At 40.2% G+C, this 18,095-nt stretch overlaps 1 protein-coding gene and 1 non-coding gene across 10 annotated transcripts in view; one reads left to right on the forward strand and one right to left on the reverse strand.

Annotated features, from left to right (window-relative positions):
- Positions 1–18,095, forward strand: part of SMARCA2 (SWI/SNF related, matrix associated, actin dependent regulator of chromatin, subfamily a, member 2) — a 181,968-nt gene that overhangs the window by 142,014 nt on the left and 21,859 nt on the right. For 5 of the 9 annotated variants that reach the window (XM_030919245.1, XM_030919249.1, XM_030919247.1 and 2 more), the window contains exon 28: positions 7,580–7,797. In XM_030919245.1, coding sequence (XP_030775105.1) covers positions 7,580–7,797 — 218 coding nt within the window. Of the gene's footprint in view, positions 1–4,367; positions 4,506–5,719; positions 5,816–6,167; positions 6,524–7,579; positions 7,798–18,095 lie in introns of those variants that run through there. The other 4 variants (XM_030919251.1, XM_010364410.2, XM_030919250.1 and 1 more) reach the window with 4 other exon arrangements.
- On the reverse strand, positions 8,652–8,839 carry LOC115894116. The gene has a single exon (XR_004054157.1). It is a non-coding gene; the product is annotated as a U2 spliceosomal RNA (small nuclear RNA).

Below are 18,095 nucleotides of genomic sequence, written 5' to 3' on the forward strand. Positions count from 1 at the left end.
TCTTTCTTTTATATGATCTGGAAGAAGGTGTTACATCTCTCTATGCCTCAATTTCCTCATCTGCAAAATGCAGAGTGTAAGAGTGCCTACCTTTTTAGGGTTATTGTGAGGTTTAAATTACTAAATGTACCCAAAGCACGGAGTGGCTGGCAACACAGTGAACACTATGTGTTAGCCAATGTTGCTGCTGCTGCTGGCAGGGACAATGGTGGGAGTAGTAGTAGCTGCATCAGTAGTAGTAGAAGTATTAATGATGCTGTGTGTCTGAAGATTTATTAAAAGTTGGGGCTTTTTTTTTTCTCTATTAGAGCGCCTCAAACTACTATGCTTTTGATTTCTTCTGTTGCTTTATTTACGTGTTTTCCTCTCTCATTATTGGGCTATTAATGAACAATCTTTGCATTGGCTTCAAGAACAACTACCTCATTCTCATCAGTGTCTGATTAATTTGCTGTTCTTAATCACTATGGGTGTAATGACCAGAAAGTCTGACTTCTTGCAGTATCATGGAACCCTGGATCATGGCTCAGTTCCTCATGGACAGCCTGTCACAGGGAAGCCCAGAAAAGAACCATTTGTTTTGCTCAGGCCTCACATTCATGAAGGTGCCTCTAAGTTGCCATTTGACACTATCTCCAAATGAGGTTATGCTCTTAATAGTTGTATTTTATCTGTCTTGAAAGCATTAAGTTATTCTTTGTGAGCATTACAACTGTATTAGTTTGTTACCCTCTTTTGGCATTTCATTTTTAATATACTGAGAACCTTGAAGTACAGAAGTGGTCCAGGCCCTTCTGAGGAGCCCTGCTCAACAGACAAGCAGGTGGAGTTCCTGACTGTGTTAAGAGTAGATGGTAACTTGATTGATGATCTCAGGATAGGAAAGCAGAACTGTATTTGTTGCAGTTCTCCATTGTTTCTCTAAGTCTCTTGCGGGCTCTCAAATTCTCTCAGGTTTTTTGATTCTACCCAAGGAAGCTGAGCATAGCATGTGCCTAACTTGTAAGAACAAAGGTGTCAATATTTCACATTTATAGTTTGGTAGGGTCCTCAGGGCCAGATGTTTTGTGGGCCAACCTCTCCTAAATCTAAAAATCATTCTCCAAATAGAGTATATTGTGTTTAATACTGCTTAAAAGGTATCAGTCACATGGGTTCTTAGTTGAACTCATGGCTAAAATAATTTTTAAACTCATTTTTCTTTTTATTTTTTTGAGACTGAGTCTGGCTCTGTTGCCCAGGCTAGAGTGCAGTGGGGTGATCTCGGTTCACTGCAACCTCTGCCTCCCAGGTTCAAGCAATTCTGCCTCAGCCTCCCGAGTAGCTGGGACTATAGGCACGTGACACCACACCTGGATAATGTTTGTATTTTCAGTAGAGACAAAGTTTCACCATATTGGCCAGGCTGGGCTTGAACTCCTGACCTTGTGATCCGCCCACCTTGGCCTCCCAAAGTGCTGGGATTACAGGCGTGAGCCACTGCGCCCAGCCATTTTCCTTAACCCAACCAAATTGCTTTTAACTAAAATAGTGTGTTAATTGACCTTGTCTCAGATGTGTAAGCCATAGCTCCCCTTTTCCCTTCCTTACCCACCTCCATGTGCTTATGGCATATGGGAAAAGAGAAACCCCCCCCTTTTTTTTTTTTTGGCAAAAGTGATCTGAGGTTATCGATCAGTAAACTGGAAAACCCACTGCACCAGAAATTCGAGTAAACTGTGGCTCAATTTTCTTCCCCTTTATGGTCAGCTTGGTACATTTCAGTCCCAACTCAGGGAGAGCCAGGAGTGCAGTTGGCATCAAAGTTGCCTGACAGATGAATGAAATAAGAAACAGAGTCCGTTGAGTTAATGTCATCAGTTTTATTGCACCATGGGGTTGGGGGGAGGGTGGAATCTATATCCAAACAAGTTCTTACCCTTCAGACCAACTCATCTCTTGAATATGGGAAGCATTTGTTAACAAAAGTATAAGGTTTGTGAATAGTTATGTCCTATATACATTTATTTTCTTACATCATGGATATTTCCTTAATAACCTTTGAAAGAATAAATGGGGATTTTTGAAAAGTTCTAGCCATTGGCCAGGGCAAGACTGAACGTGCTATCCATTGAAATGTTAAAAGGGTTGAATTCTGAAGGAAAGCTAGCAAGATTTCGCTAGTATTATGTGCTGTGTGTTGAGGTGGTAAGAACACGTATGAACCTGCAGTTGCTGGGGTTTAATTGGGGTTAAGTTGTTCCTTAATTTAGAGAATTTGATTTCTTTTCAGGGATTTTTTTTCTTGTGGCAAAATACACATAAAATTTACGATTTTTGCCTTTTTTGTTTCTCTTTCTTTTTTTTTGAGACAGTTTTGCTCTTGTTGCCCAGGCTGGAGTGCAATGGCACAATCTTGGCTAATTGCAACCTCTGCCTCCCAGGTTCAAGCAATTCTCCTGCCTCAGCCTCCTGAGTAGCTGGGATTATAGGGCATGCGCCACCATGCCCGGCTAATTTTGTATTTTTAGTAGAGATGGGGCTTCTCCATGTTGGTTAGGCTGGTCTCAAACTCCCGAACTCAGGTGTGATCCACCTGCCTTGGCCTCCCAAAGTGCTGGGATTACAGGCATGAGCCACCACACCCGGCCCATGTTAGCCATTTTAAGTGTACATTTCAGTAACATTAAGTACATTTACATTGCTGTGCAACTGTCACCAACATCCCATCTTCAGAACTTTTCCATTATCTCAAACTGAAATTTTGACCTCATTAAGCATTAACTCCCCAGCCCTCTTACCTTAGCCCCTGGTAAACACTGTTCTCTTTTCTCATCTCTGAAATCATACAGTATTTGCCCTTTTGTGTCTAGATTATTTCACTTTAGGGAATTTGATTTTATGCCAGTTTCTCTAACAGGTTGCTTTTGGAGACAGTAATAATAAAAAACTTGACTGTCCAAAGCCCTGAGTCTGAAATTCTGCATCCAAAAGTGCTACAGTGTGCATTAAACTGATTAAAATAATGTGACATCTTTGAGGATGAGCTCTATGTTCAGCTTTGTTGTTTAAGATTTATATTGTAAGAAAATCTCTCATACTTGAAAATGTAAATGTAAAATTCCACTGTTTTGTTGGCATTGCTTTTCTTGTTTGGGAGCTCTTTACCTGTATTATTGGCTTCCAGGGTCTCAGCAGGGCACAAGGGATATTTAGCCTGTCTGAATTTGGGGATCAAGTTTGGTGATATGTGAACTGTCCCAAGAAAGCTACTAGTATAATATAATGGTCTTAACCTGCATTCTTGAATGCTTAGCCCTGGGCTCTGTAACCCCACCCCCATACCCAGCAGCATCCCAGGGTCCTCTTCTGGAATCCAAGTAGAGTTCCTAAGGGAGGAGGATCCCTAGAGGGAGAAAGAGAAAGTGTCAGCGGACAGAAATATGATACCGAAATAGCAGAGTTAGTGTTTGAGTACTGATTTTCCCGTTTCACATGGAAGAAATTTCCATGCCTTGTCTCGATATCTTTAGAATTGCTCCTTTCAGTGTTAAGATGGTTTGTTCCACTGTAAGGGCTGTGCCACATGGCTTGGTGGACTTGGAGAGGCGGAGGTGGAAACAATGCGCAGGAGTTGGCCTGGGGCTTTTTGTTTGCGTGTCCCTCTTTACCTATTCATAATCATGGATCCCCTCTGCTTTGTGATATTGTGAACCACGCATAACAGCGCCTCTTTACACCACCGGGTTGAGAAGAAGGCGCCTGAGGCTGACTTTCTGGACCTTCCGTCACGCAGTAAAAGATGTGGTTGGTGTGTGTCAGGATGAGAGGGCCACAACTGGACCCACGTGTGGCCGCTTCCCGGGTCTGCCATGTGCTTTGCTAGCTGCAAAGTGTTTCCTCCAAAACAGCTAATCCTGCATGACTGTCTCCTGCATTTTGTTGTCAGAACGTGCACGCTGCTTTCATAAGAACTAATTGAAGAGGGAGCTAGTTTGCATCTCGTTCTTGCATACCCTGAGTCATGAAAAACATTTTCTCTTAAGGAAAATTGAAAGAAAGAAAGAAAAGAAAGAGGGCCAAAAAAAAAAAAAAAGAAAAGAAAAAAAAAAAAAAGGTTGCCATCCAGTGGAGGAAGGAGTAATTCCCAGCTTCATTCAGGAAAAACGCAGGCTGAAATATGCTTAACTGTTTTAACTTGACTGGGGATTTTTACCACCATATGGGTTTTTTTTCGTGACATCCGGAGCCAAATGGGTGCAGTGTGCCTTTAAGAAAAGAGGTGCCTCACTAAACTTCGCTGTAGTTGTGTTTCACCGTTTCGGTAGGGAAGGAAAGTGTTAATTTCTTATTTGTACACTTTTTTTCCCCGACTTCCTTCCTATTCACTTCATTAAATCTAGAGGCAGTTCAGCATGGGAGCCGTCTGTATGTTGAATTAGGGCTCGCACTCTTGCGCAACACGTCACCAGTCGGAAACTGGGGGTTTGCTTCTGTGATTTATTTCATTATTGTGCTGGTAAAAGGTTTGGAAGGGAATTCTTTTTGGGGGTAGTACTTTAGCATTGTGTAGCAAGTTTTTGGGTTTTTTTGTGTGTGCCCCCCAACCCCCAGCGCTGAGTTTTTGAGTCAGTTGAGCCAGTTTAATAAATAATTTTTTTAAATAAAAGAACAGTTTAAAATCTCCATGAATAATTTTACTTACATGCAGGAGTAATCTTACTCTACTCTTTATGTGCGAAAAGCATTGGGAAGTATTTAGTGAATTGATTTCCATTAGAAAAAGACCCTTAGAAATCACAGAACATAAAGCACTGCATATGGATGTGTTTGGGGTCTTTGGGGAGGAGGGAAGATGTTTTGTAGCTCTCTGCATTCCTGCATAAAACCTTAGTTTAAGGGGAATAATGGTCAGTACTTTGTGTGTTTCCTTGTAATTCCAGAACCTAAATTTAATAAGAATCTGCACGTATTAGCAATTGTAATAAAAATTGTTTCAGTTCTGTTTGCAATTTAATTTGTTTTCGCTTCTTAGCCACTCACAGATTTAGAGATTTAAAAGTCCAAATATCACAAGCTTATGCTTGTTCCCTCTTTTCAAAATTGAGGGGGGTGAGAGTAGAAATATCCTTTTTACAACTCCCCCCAACTTCATTTATCCTACTGAGAAGAAAAACAATGAAAAATTTTACAGCATGAAACTGAAAGTGAAGTGTTACAGTTGTTCTGGATTTTCTTTAAAGAGCAGAATTACATATTATATTAAAATATTTGAACCTTAGAACCATGTACATTGCTTTTATTTACATGCATTTAATTTTTTAAAAAATTGTCTTCTATTTTAAAAATCATTTCGACTGCTCCAAACCATGCTGCTATTTTTTAAAAAATAAGGTATAAAATACCAAAAAAGCATACCTTGTTTTAATTGTTTAAAATAAATTTGAATATTAATTTGTTTTCTTACTGGCTTAATTGTTAAAATGCGAGCAAGAATCAGAAACCACCTGAGCTAAAATCTCTAATTCTGCTGCCTGGAATAATAAGGGAAAAAAATATGATAAGTAGTTGTCAATATTAAAACAGGCTGAAGGAGGAAGCCTTCGGGCCTTGTAGTAGGTAGAATGAAACAGCAGATTTGAGTATCCACAATCCTTTCAGTATTAAATTTTCAGTAAAATAAAATTACTTGTATATGAAAACATAGCCTTTCCCCAGCTCTCTTTTTTTTCCTGATCAGCTGATGAAGAGACTAGCAGCTCGCTGCTTTGCTGGCTTGTTAATTTTATCCCCACTAACTGTGATTTCCGATAGCCGGCCTGCTGATAGTGGTAAGGTAAATATCCTTTTTCGTTGCCGTCTTGAAGATTCAGTAGAACTACATCCCAGGCATGTGTAGGTGTGTAACACATCAAAAGCCGGTGTTCTCCGTATTTCTGTGTGCAACTGGGTGCTTGAGGAGAGCAGTACCATTAACTGTTGACAGCCTTGCATGCTGTATTTATTATTAGCATGTTCAGCCTCCAAGATATGCGGGACAATTTCCTTTTCTTAATCTTCGCTTAGCTGCAGTGTGTTTAGCTGTATAGTGGGTGTCCTGCTTTTTAGGCAAATGAATATTAATGCAATAATGTGAAGCTTTTTTTTTTTTCCTTTTCCTTTTTCCTCATAACTCATCAGATCTCGCCTCCTTCATAGTGGTTATCTGAACACTGTAGGATCGTGATGGAAATTGTCTTTTGATTATTAAGGCCTAGGCTCAGACTGTCCCTTAGGAATCTGTCTGTGTGCATGTTGCTTCTATGGATTTGCACATTGGAGGATGCATAGAAAACATATTTTTTTAAAAATCCCTCTGGCATTTTTAACATGCCAGGTTGTTTTGTGTTCTGCACCAGGTTTTCTTCACAAAACCTTTCTTTTTCAGGAAGCATTGTACATAAGTGAAAGAAATTATGTCTGAGCTGTAATCACTCTTTATATTGATTGTTATACTCACATGATCATAAATATTAGCCATGTTTGGTGCTGTGGAGAAATGAAGGTAATTGCCTTATGATTAGAGCTCTTTCAGCTACGAGAAAGGATTGATTATCATTTGCATACTGGAGGCAATATTGAGAGGCAGGAGGAACAAATAACAACATTAGTTATTTTGTGTGAGAGAGCAATCTCAAAATATAATTTAAAGATTTTTTTTAGAACATTTCTATGTTCAAATTTTATGTTCTTTTTTTTCCCCCCCTTTGCAGTATTTTTCCTCTATTTTTCTTCTTTTGAGTTTTGAGATTTACCAGGAAAAAAAAAAAGTTTAAACTTCTGGGTCTGTCACATGGATCTTTTAGCCCTTTATGAACAGGTTTCTTTTATACCTGGTTGTTTTTATAGCTATTTTATTATCTCTCTGCATTAGTGCTGCTGGCTGTGGTTTAAAGCAAGCGTTTGCAGGTAATTGGAAAAAAGTGTTTATTGTTTGTGAGTGTGTGTGTTCTTTATCGAATGATTTAAGTGCGTTTACCAAGGAATGTGGCTTTGTACTTTCCCGTTTCCTTGTTTACTAATTGCCACGTTAGAACAAAAATCTAGATGGAATTTTGATTTATATTGTTAATCATGAATAAATTCATGCAAAACCTCAAGAAAAGGTCAAAGCTTATATGCTCGTGTGGATGTATTCTTAGGGATTTTTTTTTCATAACCCACCCCTCGTTTTGTTTACCTTTTCCTTCCCTTACAGTAATGAGAAAATTAGGGTCATGTTCTTAAACTGAGCTAAAATTTCATCTGGATTCAGTTATCATCAAACACTTGAATTTATAGATCTTTTAATATTTGTCATATTCTTCTTTACTGTGAGTGTTTTGGGCCTTCAGTGTGTTTTGCTCATGAAACAGACTTGAGTTAAAGATGCATTTATCCAATATGGTAGCATTTCTTTTTTCTTCTTCCTCCACTGATTACTGTTAAATTTTACTTCTTTTTTTTTGGTTAATTTTTTATTTTATTCTAATTGTTGAAGCTATATATAAATATACACATACTGTTTTTGTCTTGGTTATTTTCTTGTCTTGAATTTTTCTCCTTTGTTTTCAATGAACAGGCCATTGAAGACGGCAATTTGGAAGAAATGGAAGAGGAAGTACGGCTTAAGAAGCGAAAAAGACGAAGAAATGTGGATAAAGATCCTGCGAAAGAAGACGTGGAAAAAGCTAAGAAGAGAAGAGGCCGCCCTCCCGCTGAGAAACTGTCACCAAATCCCCCCAAACTGACAAAGCAGATGAACGCTATCATCGATACTGTGATAAACTACAAAGATAGGTGAGTGAGTGGTTCTTTCACCTTGATCGTCTCTCACCAAGATGCCGAATGGTGCTACCTAAGGAGGGAGCAGTTGTTAAGTTATGCACTTAGGTTTTATTAAGGTTCTTTCTAGTTTGTGTTTTATAGCTTTCTTTCTTTGTACCTGTTTAAAATGGCCACTATTGCTATTTTGTATGATGTTTCATCATGCATTATTTAAGATAGTTGAAAATGTTTAGTTTACAAAATTTTTTAAAAAATCTAAATTAGAAAAGGATTCTTAAGAACCTCTGAAATACCATCTGAAAATGAAGATATTTCAGATGAAAGGGATTGGAAGGATGGAGTAAAATTATTTTTTTGAATTGAATTGTTAGAGAAAGAAGAATCCTAATATATATAAGGTAAATAGTTCATGTTAAGACTGTTTAAAGCAAAATGGATGCTTTCTAGTAAATACAGTTTCTTCTTTCCTTCCAGCACTTGAATTTCTGAGCTCTTGTTTGAGTTATCTCTTTCTTCCTAATACCACATAGTCAGCATGGTCTTTCAGCAAATTTACCTTTTTCATGGGATTTTTGGATACAGACTTTGAGCAAGCTGTGTTGGACACTCCTCCCAGGCCATTTTAAACAATAATTATTTGAAAACCAAAGACACTGTAGGGTGTCAGACGCATACAGTAGATGAACTAGTTAGGCTACACTTTGGTTAGTTGACTTGGTTTCCACTTTATTATCACGTGGTAATGTTTGCATTTGAAGATGGCTTCTAGTTTCAGTTGATAATTTGACAGGAAACAGGCATTTTCACTCAGTTGCATAGTGGTATTAATCGGTTTTTAATTACCAGTTGAAAAAATTTTTTTCTCAAGGGGGTGCATCATTCCTGGAGGTACTGCAGTACCAGGTAGATGTGTGGAGTTGATGGAGCAAGCTCCTGTTCTAGCTCCCTGCTTCCAAAATCCACTTAACATGTCCTCAGATAGAGGAGGAATCGGATATTAAGCATGTAACAACAGATACTACACTTGATCTTAGCCAAAAGGCTGAGCAGTTAGTTACCAGAAATGTTTGACATTAACTAGTATTGCTCTGTACCCCTGTGATTAACATGAATAACTACATTGTGTTTTTAGTTTTTTATTATGGGTTTGCTGAATACATCATAGGAAAAATTATTATAAAAATTAAGTAGTATAAAAAGCAAGAAACTTTTTCCACCGTGGGGTTTTGCTGTTAAGCCTTTCTTATCTAGAAGGAGTTTTCAGAAATGGGGAAAGAGGAGTAGGTGGAGATGTTTGTGAAAAGGCTAGAATTTCTTGCTCCATTTTGCCCACCAAGTCTGTCAGATTTTGTGCTTACTATTTTCCTTTTTTCAAAAAATAAATAAATAATTGCATACCCTTTGAGGTTTCTGAAGTGGCCACGAAGGGCAATCCTATTCTCTTGGGTTTGGACCAGCTGTTCATTAATGAAGGGGAATGACAGCAATCCAGGAAGGAAATTTTGACCACAAATCCATGCTTTGTCCAGAGTGAACATGAAAACTTCCTTGTAAACCATGAATCAGTAACTCTCACGTTTCTGTTCACCCCCCAGGTCCCCTTGTATATTTTGCCATAGAAAGGGACGGTATTCTAGAAGCCAGCTTGGATTATTATGCCTTATTTTCTCAGTCCCTGGTTTAAAGCAAAATATTACTAAGTAGAGAGCATCACCCTGCATATACATCAAACTTTTTTGCTTTTGTCTCAGGAGAGTGTAACATCTGTTTCTCTGACCAGATGTGCTGTGATGTGTGACAGGCATTTTGTTCATTACTCGCTGAGTGAGTTGAGGGCTGTTGTAGCACTGAGAAGGGCCAGGAAAGTCCTTGGAGGTTGAGAACCTAGGCCTTTCGTTCTAAGGTGATGGCTGTGTCTTTCTCTAGTGACATAAAAGAAGTCACCAACAGGTGGACTACATACTGCCAGCAGATTTATTTGGTTTTTTGTTGTTTTTTTGAGGGGTGGGGGTCAGCAATAGATAAACCTGGAGAGATTTCTTGCAAAAATTTCCCTCCCACCCCCACCCTTTTGAAAAACCTGAAACTCTGGCGGCACTTTGCCCAGCTCTCCCTAAGGTAGCAATCAGTAGGCATGAAGAAGTGGCCATCCTTTCATTGGCAGCATTGCGCTCTGGGTTGCCACAGTCCCCATCACTCCCTATCATCTCTTCAGTATGGAGTGGGTTACTATTTACCATCATGCTTTTTACGCCTGGCTCACCTCATTCATTTGTATTACCTGCAGGCTCCATAGCCTTTGAGTTTATGACTTCCTGGTGTCCGTGGCTTATGGGCTGACCACTTTCCTAGAAACTATCCAAAAATACAGAGTGGTAGGAGATTATATGCCTTAAACCTCAGCTAAGCATTGCACAGTGGTTTAGAGTATAGACTCTTGTCTTGATTTAACCGCTTGCATTTGAATCCTGACTCTGGCATTCACTAGCTTGGGGACAGTTGAGTAATTTACTTAATCTTCCTGAGCCTCAGTTTGCCCATCCAAAAAAATGGGATTCATTACTGTGCCTGCCTCTAGAGTCCTTATGAGTCATCAAGGAGTTAATGTAACTCAGGTTCTTTGAACAGTTTCATTATTAATAATCAGCCTTTCAGACTTTGAGGCTGATCAGGTAGGTGAATGGACCTCTGAGCACTGGAAAGAAAGTGTCCTTGCTGATGCTGGTTTCTGTGGTTTTATTTCTGGAAACAGAAAATGCAGTTTCAGTGGTACTGCTTATTGAGTACGTCTTTAGTTGTACTGTAGGTAAAGGGTATTTAAATATTTCAGCATGCAGATATTGAGTAGTTTTTTCTTTTTCACTTTTCCTTGTTTTATTTGCTTACTTACTTTTCCTTAAAAAGTGTCCTGGTAAGACACATTATATTAGCTCCCACATTTAGATGCTTTCTGGGGAGTATGTACTAAATTTCCCACCACTGAATGTTTCATATACATTTCATGTTGGTAATCCTCTAGAAAAAGCACCAACTATTTATATTTTGTATTTCTCTTTAACTTGGTACTCAAGTAGGAGGCACTCAAATTAGGAGAGCCTTAATTAGATACAGTATCATATTTTTGGTTGGTTTTAGAAAACGCTGCTGGGAGATGTACATTTCACTGTGTTGAGATTTTTGCACCATTAAAGTCAGTTACTTAAATAGTAACTCAACCCACCTGTGAAAGAAATACCACCTGTGCTAACCTCCTTCCCATCACTTTGGTCGAATGTTAGGGCTCTGACGTTCATGTAGATTAACAGCATATTAAATAAGAACTGCCATTTATATTTAACTGATATATAAGAAGAATTAATTAGCTCTCATGAGACAGTTGTTTAAAGTTCATGCATGATTCTGGGGCAGATGTATCTTGATATTTTCATAAAGAACTAAGATCATTTATGTGTGTATTTATTGCATTTCAGTCCATGATAGGACTTGTTTTTTAAAAGGAGGGTACTTCTAAAAATCTGACCCTGAAGAGCCAGATATTGTGTGATTCATAAATGTAAAATCTTTCTGCAGTAACTGCTATTCAGAGGTAGTACTGGTCTGCTGCTACTGGCCCCCATCATTTTATTTGCACAAATAGAAAACTTTATATCAAGTAGTATCAGAAGGCTTTGTTTTGACCTGTTAAGCATGCTTTGTTTTCTGCTTATTTAGAAACTTTTAGAAACTCATATTCTCAATTGATGTAATATTTAGCCTAAGACTGTTCTTTGAGAAGGGATTCATCCTGTTTGCATTTGTACCTTTGAAGATTGCCCCTGGGATGAGATGTAGAATTAGATGGTGAAGAGTAGAGTCTATGGAGCTATTCCAACTCTAGAGGCTTTTAGTTACTTGGATAAAGAAAAGAGAGAGAGATTCCTAGAGACATTCTTAAAGTTGGAAGGGACATTTAGCTCTGCCTGGCCCAACTTCCCACAACACAAATAAGTCCCCCTGCACCACCTCTGGCATGTGGTCATCCACCTCCCTGTGGACCTTCCAGTGTGAGCTCCCTGCTTCAGAGCAGTTCTTGGCACCCAAGGACAGTTGTAAACACATCGCCATTTCCTACATTAAAAGGGATGCAGCCCTCTGACCCCTAGCTGTTTGTTCTAGTTGGAACCTCGGAGAATAAATCTGCTCTCATTCTGAGAAATATCCTTTAAAATGTATCAACAAGCATATATATGTCAGGATATTCTTCTTCAGGCTGGAACACTTCACTTTGCTCTCTGAGTGATGCCTAGACATTGGCCACATTCCAGTCTCCTAGTGTCCCATTTAAAACATAGCACCCAGAACTCCAGTGGCGTCTTCTGATCATTAATTGCAGGGTAGTTAGCTTCCTTATTCTGGACACCAGAATTCTGTTAGCGTAACTCAAGAGTATGTTTACTTTTTCCAGCAACCTTGACAGAGTTAACTCATTGAATATGTGACTTGTTGAAATAAACCCCACTCCCCACCCCAAAACACACATACACAGCTCTGATTTCATATGAATACTGCCAAGGTTAGCTTTCAACTAAGCCTAATGTTTTTGAACCTATACCCGCTGACTGTATTCTCATCCCTGTGTAGTTCCAGCCTCACTGCTTTTTGTTCCATCATCCTTGCATGTTGCTGTACCTCTAAATTTTTATTTTTTGTAAAAATTACATTTACGTATCTTAAGTTTTTGTCATCCAAAGATTTGATATGAGATATTGCTTAGAAACTTAGACAAAGGACAGGTCTCTGTGACATACCCCTGAAAATCACTTCAGGTTGACATGAATATATTAACCAGTAATCCTTAAGGTTGGTTACCCATCAATGAACTCACATAGCCATGCTGTCATGTCACCCACATTTATCCTTTCTCAGCATTATCAAGAAAGGCTAAAACCATGATACACCATGGCTATAGCCTTTCTTTCCAATCTATCATCCGAGAAACCCTGCCGAAAAAGTGAAATGAGGTTAGCTTGCCATGGCTTTTTCTAAGAGACCTCCTGCTGTCACTTAATGATGTTATTTATCTTTTCTAAATAGCCCTGTGGCATCTGAATGATTTCTTCTAAATTTTTACCAAGGGTCAACATCAAGCATAACAGTCTCAAGTTTTCTTTCTCATATTAAAATTGGGACATGTGCTTATCTCTAGTCTTCTGATTCCATTTTTATGCTCTGTGATTTCCTAAATGTTATTAGCAGAAGCAATCTACATGCTTTTCCAGGATGTAATTAGTTTGCAACTGGACACTTGAACTTACTTAAAGTGGCTTGATATGCTCTTTCTATCAACTCTCCTATCAGGAGCTTTTGTTCACCATTTATTGTGCCTTGCTTTTCAAATATGAGCGTTGTTCTCATTCCTGAAGAATCTGGAAACAGAAAGTAAGTAGGGTGTCGTCACCTCCTCCCTCTCTATCGATTGTTTGAAGACAGTTCTTTCAGAAGCAGTCTGCAGGAAGACCAGCCCTGCTGTCTTTAAAAGGGTTTGGACATCAGGTCTCGCCTTGAAGATGGATGCAGCAAAGCGGTGGAGGAGGCAGGAGATACCTGCCTGGTCAGAACCTGGTCAGTCCAATTGGTGAATACAGCCCCGGTGCACAGTGGAGTGGCAGCCACGTGGCTCCTGCCTCCCTCTTTAGTCTCTGCTGTCTTCCCCCAGCTGGGAATACGTTCTTCTTGCCCCTAAATTTAATAAGCCTTTGTGGTATCTCTGGGAATTGTGGTAAGACTCAGCTTGTCCTGAATTTTTAGTTCTCACATTGGAGAAATTCATTCTTTCTAGAAATATTACCATCATTTCTTTCTTATTTCCAGCACCATACTGTTGAATATAATTATAAGGTGAAAATTTCAAGTACTTACCCCCACTAGCTCATCGTGCAGTGGAAGAGATAGCTTTCCTGTGGGATATTACTGAAGAGGTAGCTGGCCTGGGGGATTCAGGGAAATAGGGGTCATATGAGCCCCATTATCTGAGGATACAATGACATTACCTGGTGCTTATAATCAGTTTAGGACATTATAAACATTTACCTGGAAAAATGAGCTTTTTTTTTTTTTTTTTTTTTGAGATGGAGTTTTGCTCTTGTTGCCCAGGCTTGAGTGCAATGGCACAATCTCAGCTCACTGCAACCTCCACCTCCCGGGTTCAAGCAATTCTCCTGCCTTAGCCTCCGGAGTTGCTGGGAGTACAGGCGTGCACCACCATGCCTGGCTAATTTTGTATTTTTAGTAGAGACAGGGTTTCACCATGTTGGTCAGGCTGGTCTCGAACTCCTCACCTCAGGTGATCTGCCTTTCTCAGCCTCCCAAAGTGCTGGGATTATAGGCATGAGCCACCACGCCTGGCAAGTGATCTGATACGTTATTACAGTATAGCACCTTTCTAAGAATTTGGTAAACTGCAAACCTGTGGACTAATTGTACTTAATTCCTATATGTACTAAAAAGTAATTTGCAGCATTTTTCTCATTTTGAGTAGGATCGAAACTCGGTTGAAGGCCCACATGTAATCAGCCCATTCTCCAGAAGGGCAGGGCTCTTATTTTAAAATGTTGCCTTGTTCCAAGGCTTTCTCTGCCTCGGAAGTTCTTTATTTGAAGTGTGTTAGGTATTTACTGTGTCGAAGGCTTTCCCACACTGATTATCTTCTCAAGGCTTCATCAAACCAATGGATCTTTACACTGGCATTCATACTGTCTTTCTAAAATAAGTTTTAGTATCATACATTTTAAACCAAATCCATGTCATTATGTAGTAGTATTTTTTGTTGCTTTGTTTTAGGGTTTTAAAAATTTGTATTTTTTTCCCCCAAGCCAATCAGATGGCTGACTTGCATGGACTCCTTATCAGAATGATTTGAAATTATTCTACTGGGATCTTCGGTTGTTCAGAACTCATTGAGTTGTCATCTCTGTCAGTCTTAGATGACAGAGCCACGCCTAGCTCTCTGAATTATTGACAGTCTATTCTGTAGAGTGTCTAAGGTAGTACTTGTTGTTTTCAGGTTTTCCTCCCATGACTTTTGCACATTCGGCGATGACATGGTCTACTTAAGCTTCTGTGTCTCCTTGGTCAGCACCATCATTAGCCCAAGGTCCTAAATGTGAAATAATAAACACTTTCCCAATTCTCTGCCTTACTGCTGACACTCAAATACAGAGTGCCCTCAACATGCTTCTAATTGTCCCTGCAAGACACCTGTTCATCTGCCTCCTCACACCCTGTCTGCCTGAGGCCCTTGCACTGCTGGCCTGGCCTGGCAAGCTGCAGGGTGGACTGTGTGCCCTGCTTCCAGTCTCTTCCTCCTGGCTTCTTTCTGAGGCACCTAACTGGTCATTTCCTATTGTAACTTTAGAACTCTTCACAGCGGCCTGTTGCCTACCCAATGATGACCAGACTTCTTAGCATGGGAGAACTGTTATCTTCCACAATCTGAACCTTCAGATCTTCCCAACTTTTTTTCCAATGCACCCCTCCCAGCTCTCCTTAGATTTCAGACATTCCAAATATTTCTGTATATTTTGAAGACAGCACATGCACTTCCACCCCTCTGTTGACTGGTTTATGCTTTTCCCTCTCTGCAACGCCCTGACTCTCAGCTGACTCTAAAGCAGAATGTGGCAGTGACTCTGAGAAGAGATTTATATGTGGACAGGTATAGGCTGTGAATGCCAAAGGGTGCTGTCTACACCTCGGGAGATCTAGAGGGTATGGAGGTCTTCCCAGGATCTGTGAACCCTGGCAGCTGCTTCCCTGCCACCACACAAAGGGACACCAACATAGCAGTTTCAAAAATCCTCAACTGAAGAGGCTTTTCTAGAGGCTTGTAGAAGTGCCCAAGACCCCAGGTGGTGGTTTATTTTCATTTCCCACAGAAGATCATGAATTCAGCGATCTATTGAAAGCGAATAGAGCTCTTGGAAGCAGAGCTGACTAGTTAGATGGTGTTCAGACCCAAACTGGCTGATGCTTGGAATACCTTCTATGTGCGGGCTACTGTAACAAAGCACTTTATCCTATTTGATTTTTATACCTTTCTGAGGTAAGTATTTTCCCCATTTTACAAATGAGGGGCTAAACTCAGATAGACTAGCACTACCTTCCCAAGATCACACGCACCTGTAGCCAGCGGCTGCCTGTCTTCCACCTTCTGGAACAGTGAATGGAACATGTATAGAGGGAACAGGGTAACAGGAATTTCTGTGTGTGATGGAAGTAGGAAAATCCCAGAAAGTTTAGGAAATCTACTTTCCCCCGATTTTTGGAGAACTGTGTTATTGTTCCGAATGAGGTTCCAAACATAACCCCGTGTAATCTTCCTAACAAGGCAGGTTGGTGAGGAGACTGAGGCTTGGAGAGTAAAATGACTTAGGCCAGGTCGCCCAGCGTAGGAAGAAGGAGCCGGGTGGGGACGAGAACCCAGGTCTTCTGACTCTAGTGTTCTTTCTACTCTACCGCAGGTGTAACGTGGAGAAGGTGCCCAGTAATTCTTAGTTGGAAATAGAAGGAAACAGGCCAGGATCTGTCTTGTATTCCCCTATCTCTAAATACAGGTATTCCCTCGGTACATGAAACAGATTGAATCCTAGAATCGGCCTTTGGAAGCAAATGTCTTCGGTCACCTCCTGATCACCCCTACTTGGAGTGCGGGATAGAGGCACAGATACTCTTGAGCACCTGTCATGGCTTCTGAAGTTGTTTGTGCTGTATTTTAATCTGGCTGTGTCCATTCTATACATGTACTTCTTACAGGGGTATTGGGAGCTCCTGGAAAGCCCGCCCTAACTGCAGCATCTTGGTTCCCCCTCCCTTCCAGTGCAGCTTCTGTTGTATGTTCCTTGGGCCTCTTTAACTCTGTGCTGTCTTGGTTTAGAAGCTTAATGCGAAGCACCTGTAGTGACTTGATCTCCTACGAGACATGAAGAAGCGTGCATGTTCACGCTGTGCCTGCATTCCGGAGTTGATCATGGCATGCAGAGGGCAGTTGCTGAGTTGTCTCTTGTTTGTGTGATGGGTTGGGTTTCAGGGTGTGACTCCTGGGCCTACCTGTTGTGTGTAGTCCCAAGCATCTGAAGCCAGTCTCTTTCAACCTCTGTGTGCCTTTGCTTCTGTTGGGTAGAAAGCAGAAATGCTTTTCTCCTAGAGATAACGTGAACGTTAGATGACACTGGTGGAGCTGGAGAGATGGATGTGCATGATACGCCAAGGCTAGGAGCTCTTACTCTTATAAGAGAGATAACATTTCTTTCTTCCTTTCAGTCAACCTGTACTTAAAAAAAAAATGTTGATACAGTGCTTTACCATCCATAATTCAATTTTTTCAGCTGACCCAATAACATCCTTTACAACACTTTTTCCGCCAGCATAGGATCCAATCTAGGACTGGAGAGAGAGAATTGAGGATGTATCCTGTATTTCAGAATGAACACAGATCACTGGTTGTGGCATTCTTCTTTATATAAGGAAATTAAAAACTAGGGGTGATTTATACTTACCCGTTTTTGTGTGGAGATGAAACTGTTGGGCAAGATTGTCAATTTTTGATATTTCTTATTGCAGTTCAGTAAACAATGACTAATCCTGGGAACCAGGCACATAAACTATAGTGTCCACTCTGGAATTTTGTTCTGTATTTGCCATTATGAGAAAGAACTCAGCCTGGATTCTGACTTGGAGATTGAAACAACAAATAGTTGACTTTATAAGTTTGGGCAGTTTAAATAACCAGCCAACTCGGGTACATACTTCCACCCCAATACCTAGAAAGGAGGCCTTATGGCGAAATGGCATGATGTAAGCTAAATGCCCCACCCAGGAAACAGGGACAGGCAGGAGCTCCTTTCCCTCTTTCCCCTCTTCTGTCAAGATGGTCGTGTGACCATGAAAAGTAGATCAATAACTTTAAAGGCTATTTATTGCAAGTCCCCAGTGCCATACCCGGGCTTTTTGAGGGGAGATGATATGACAGTATATGGTTAGGAGCTAGATAAATTCATTTTCACTAAAGATACATTTAAACTGTGATTTCCAGAGGCATAGCAAGGGGCTTGGTGTTTGCTTCCTCAGGGCTCTCTGGAGTCTGTCTTGTCCCTTGCTGTCTGTCACACACACTTCATTTTCCGTAAGCCTGAGCTGACAACATGGTGTTTGGAGATTGTATTACGATGAATTTACCCTTTCTTCAGAAGACTTTTTAAAAAATCGTTTCTTCAGTGGTCAAAAGAGGCTCTTTGTAAGTATTGAAAATGGAGGAAAAAAAATGAATTAAATGG

Source organism: Rhinopithecus roxellana, chromosome 16 (assembly GCF_007565055.1).
Source record: "Rhinopithecus roxellana isolate Shanxi Qingling chromosome 16, ASM756505v1, whole genome shotgun sequence".
Lineage (NCBI taxonomy): Eukaryota > Metazoa > Chordata > Mammalia > Primates > Cercopithecidae > Rhinopithecus > Rhinopithecus roxellana.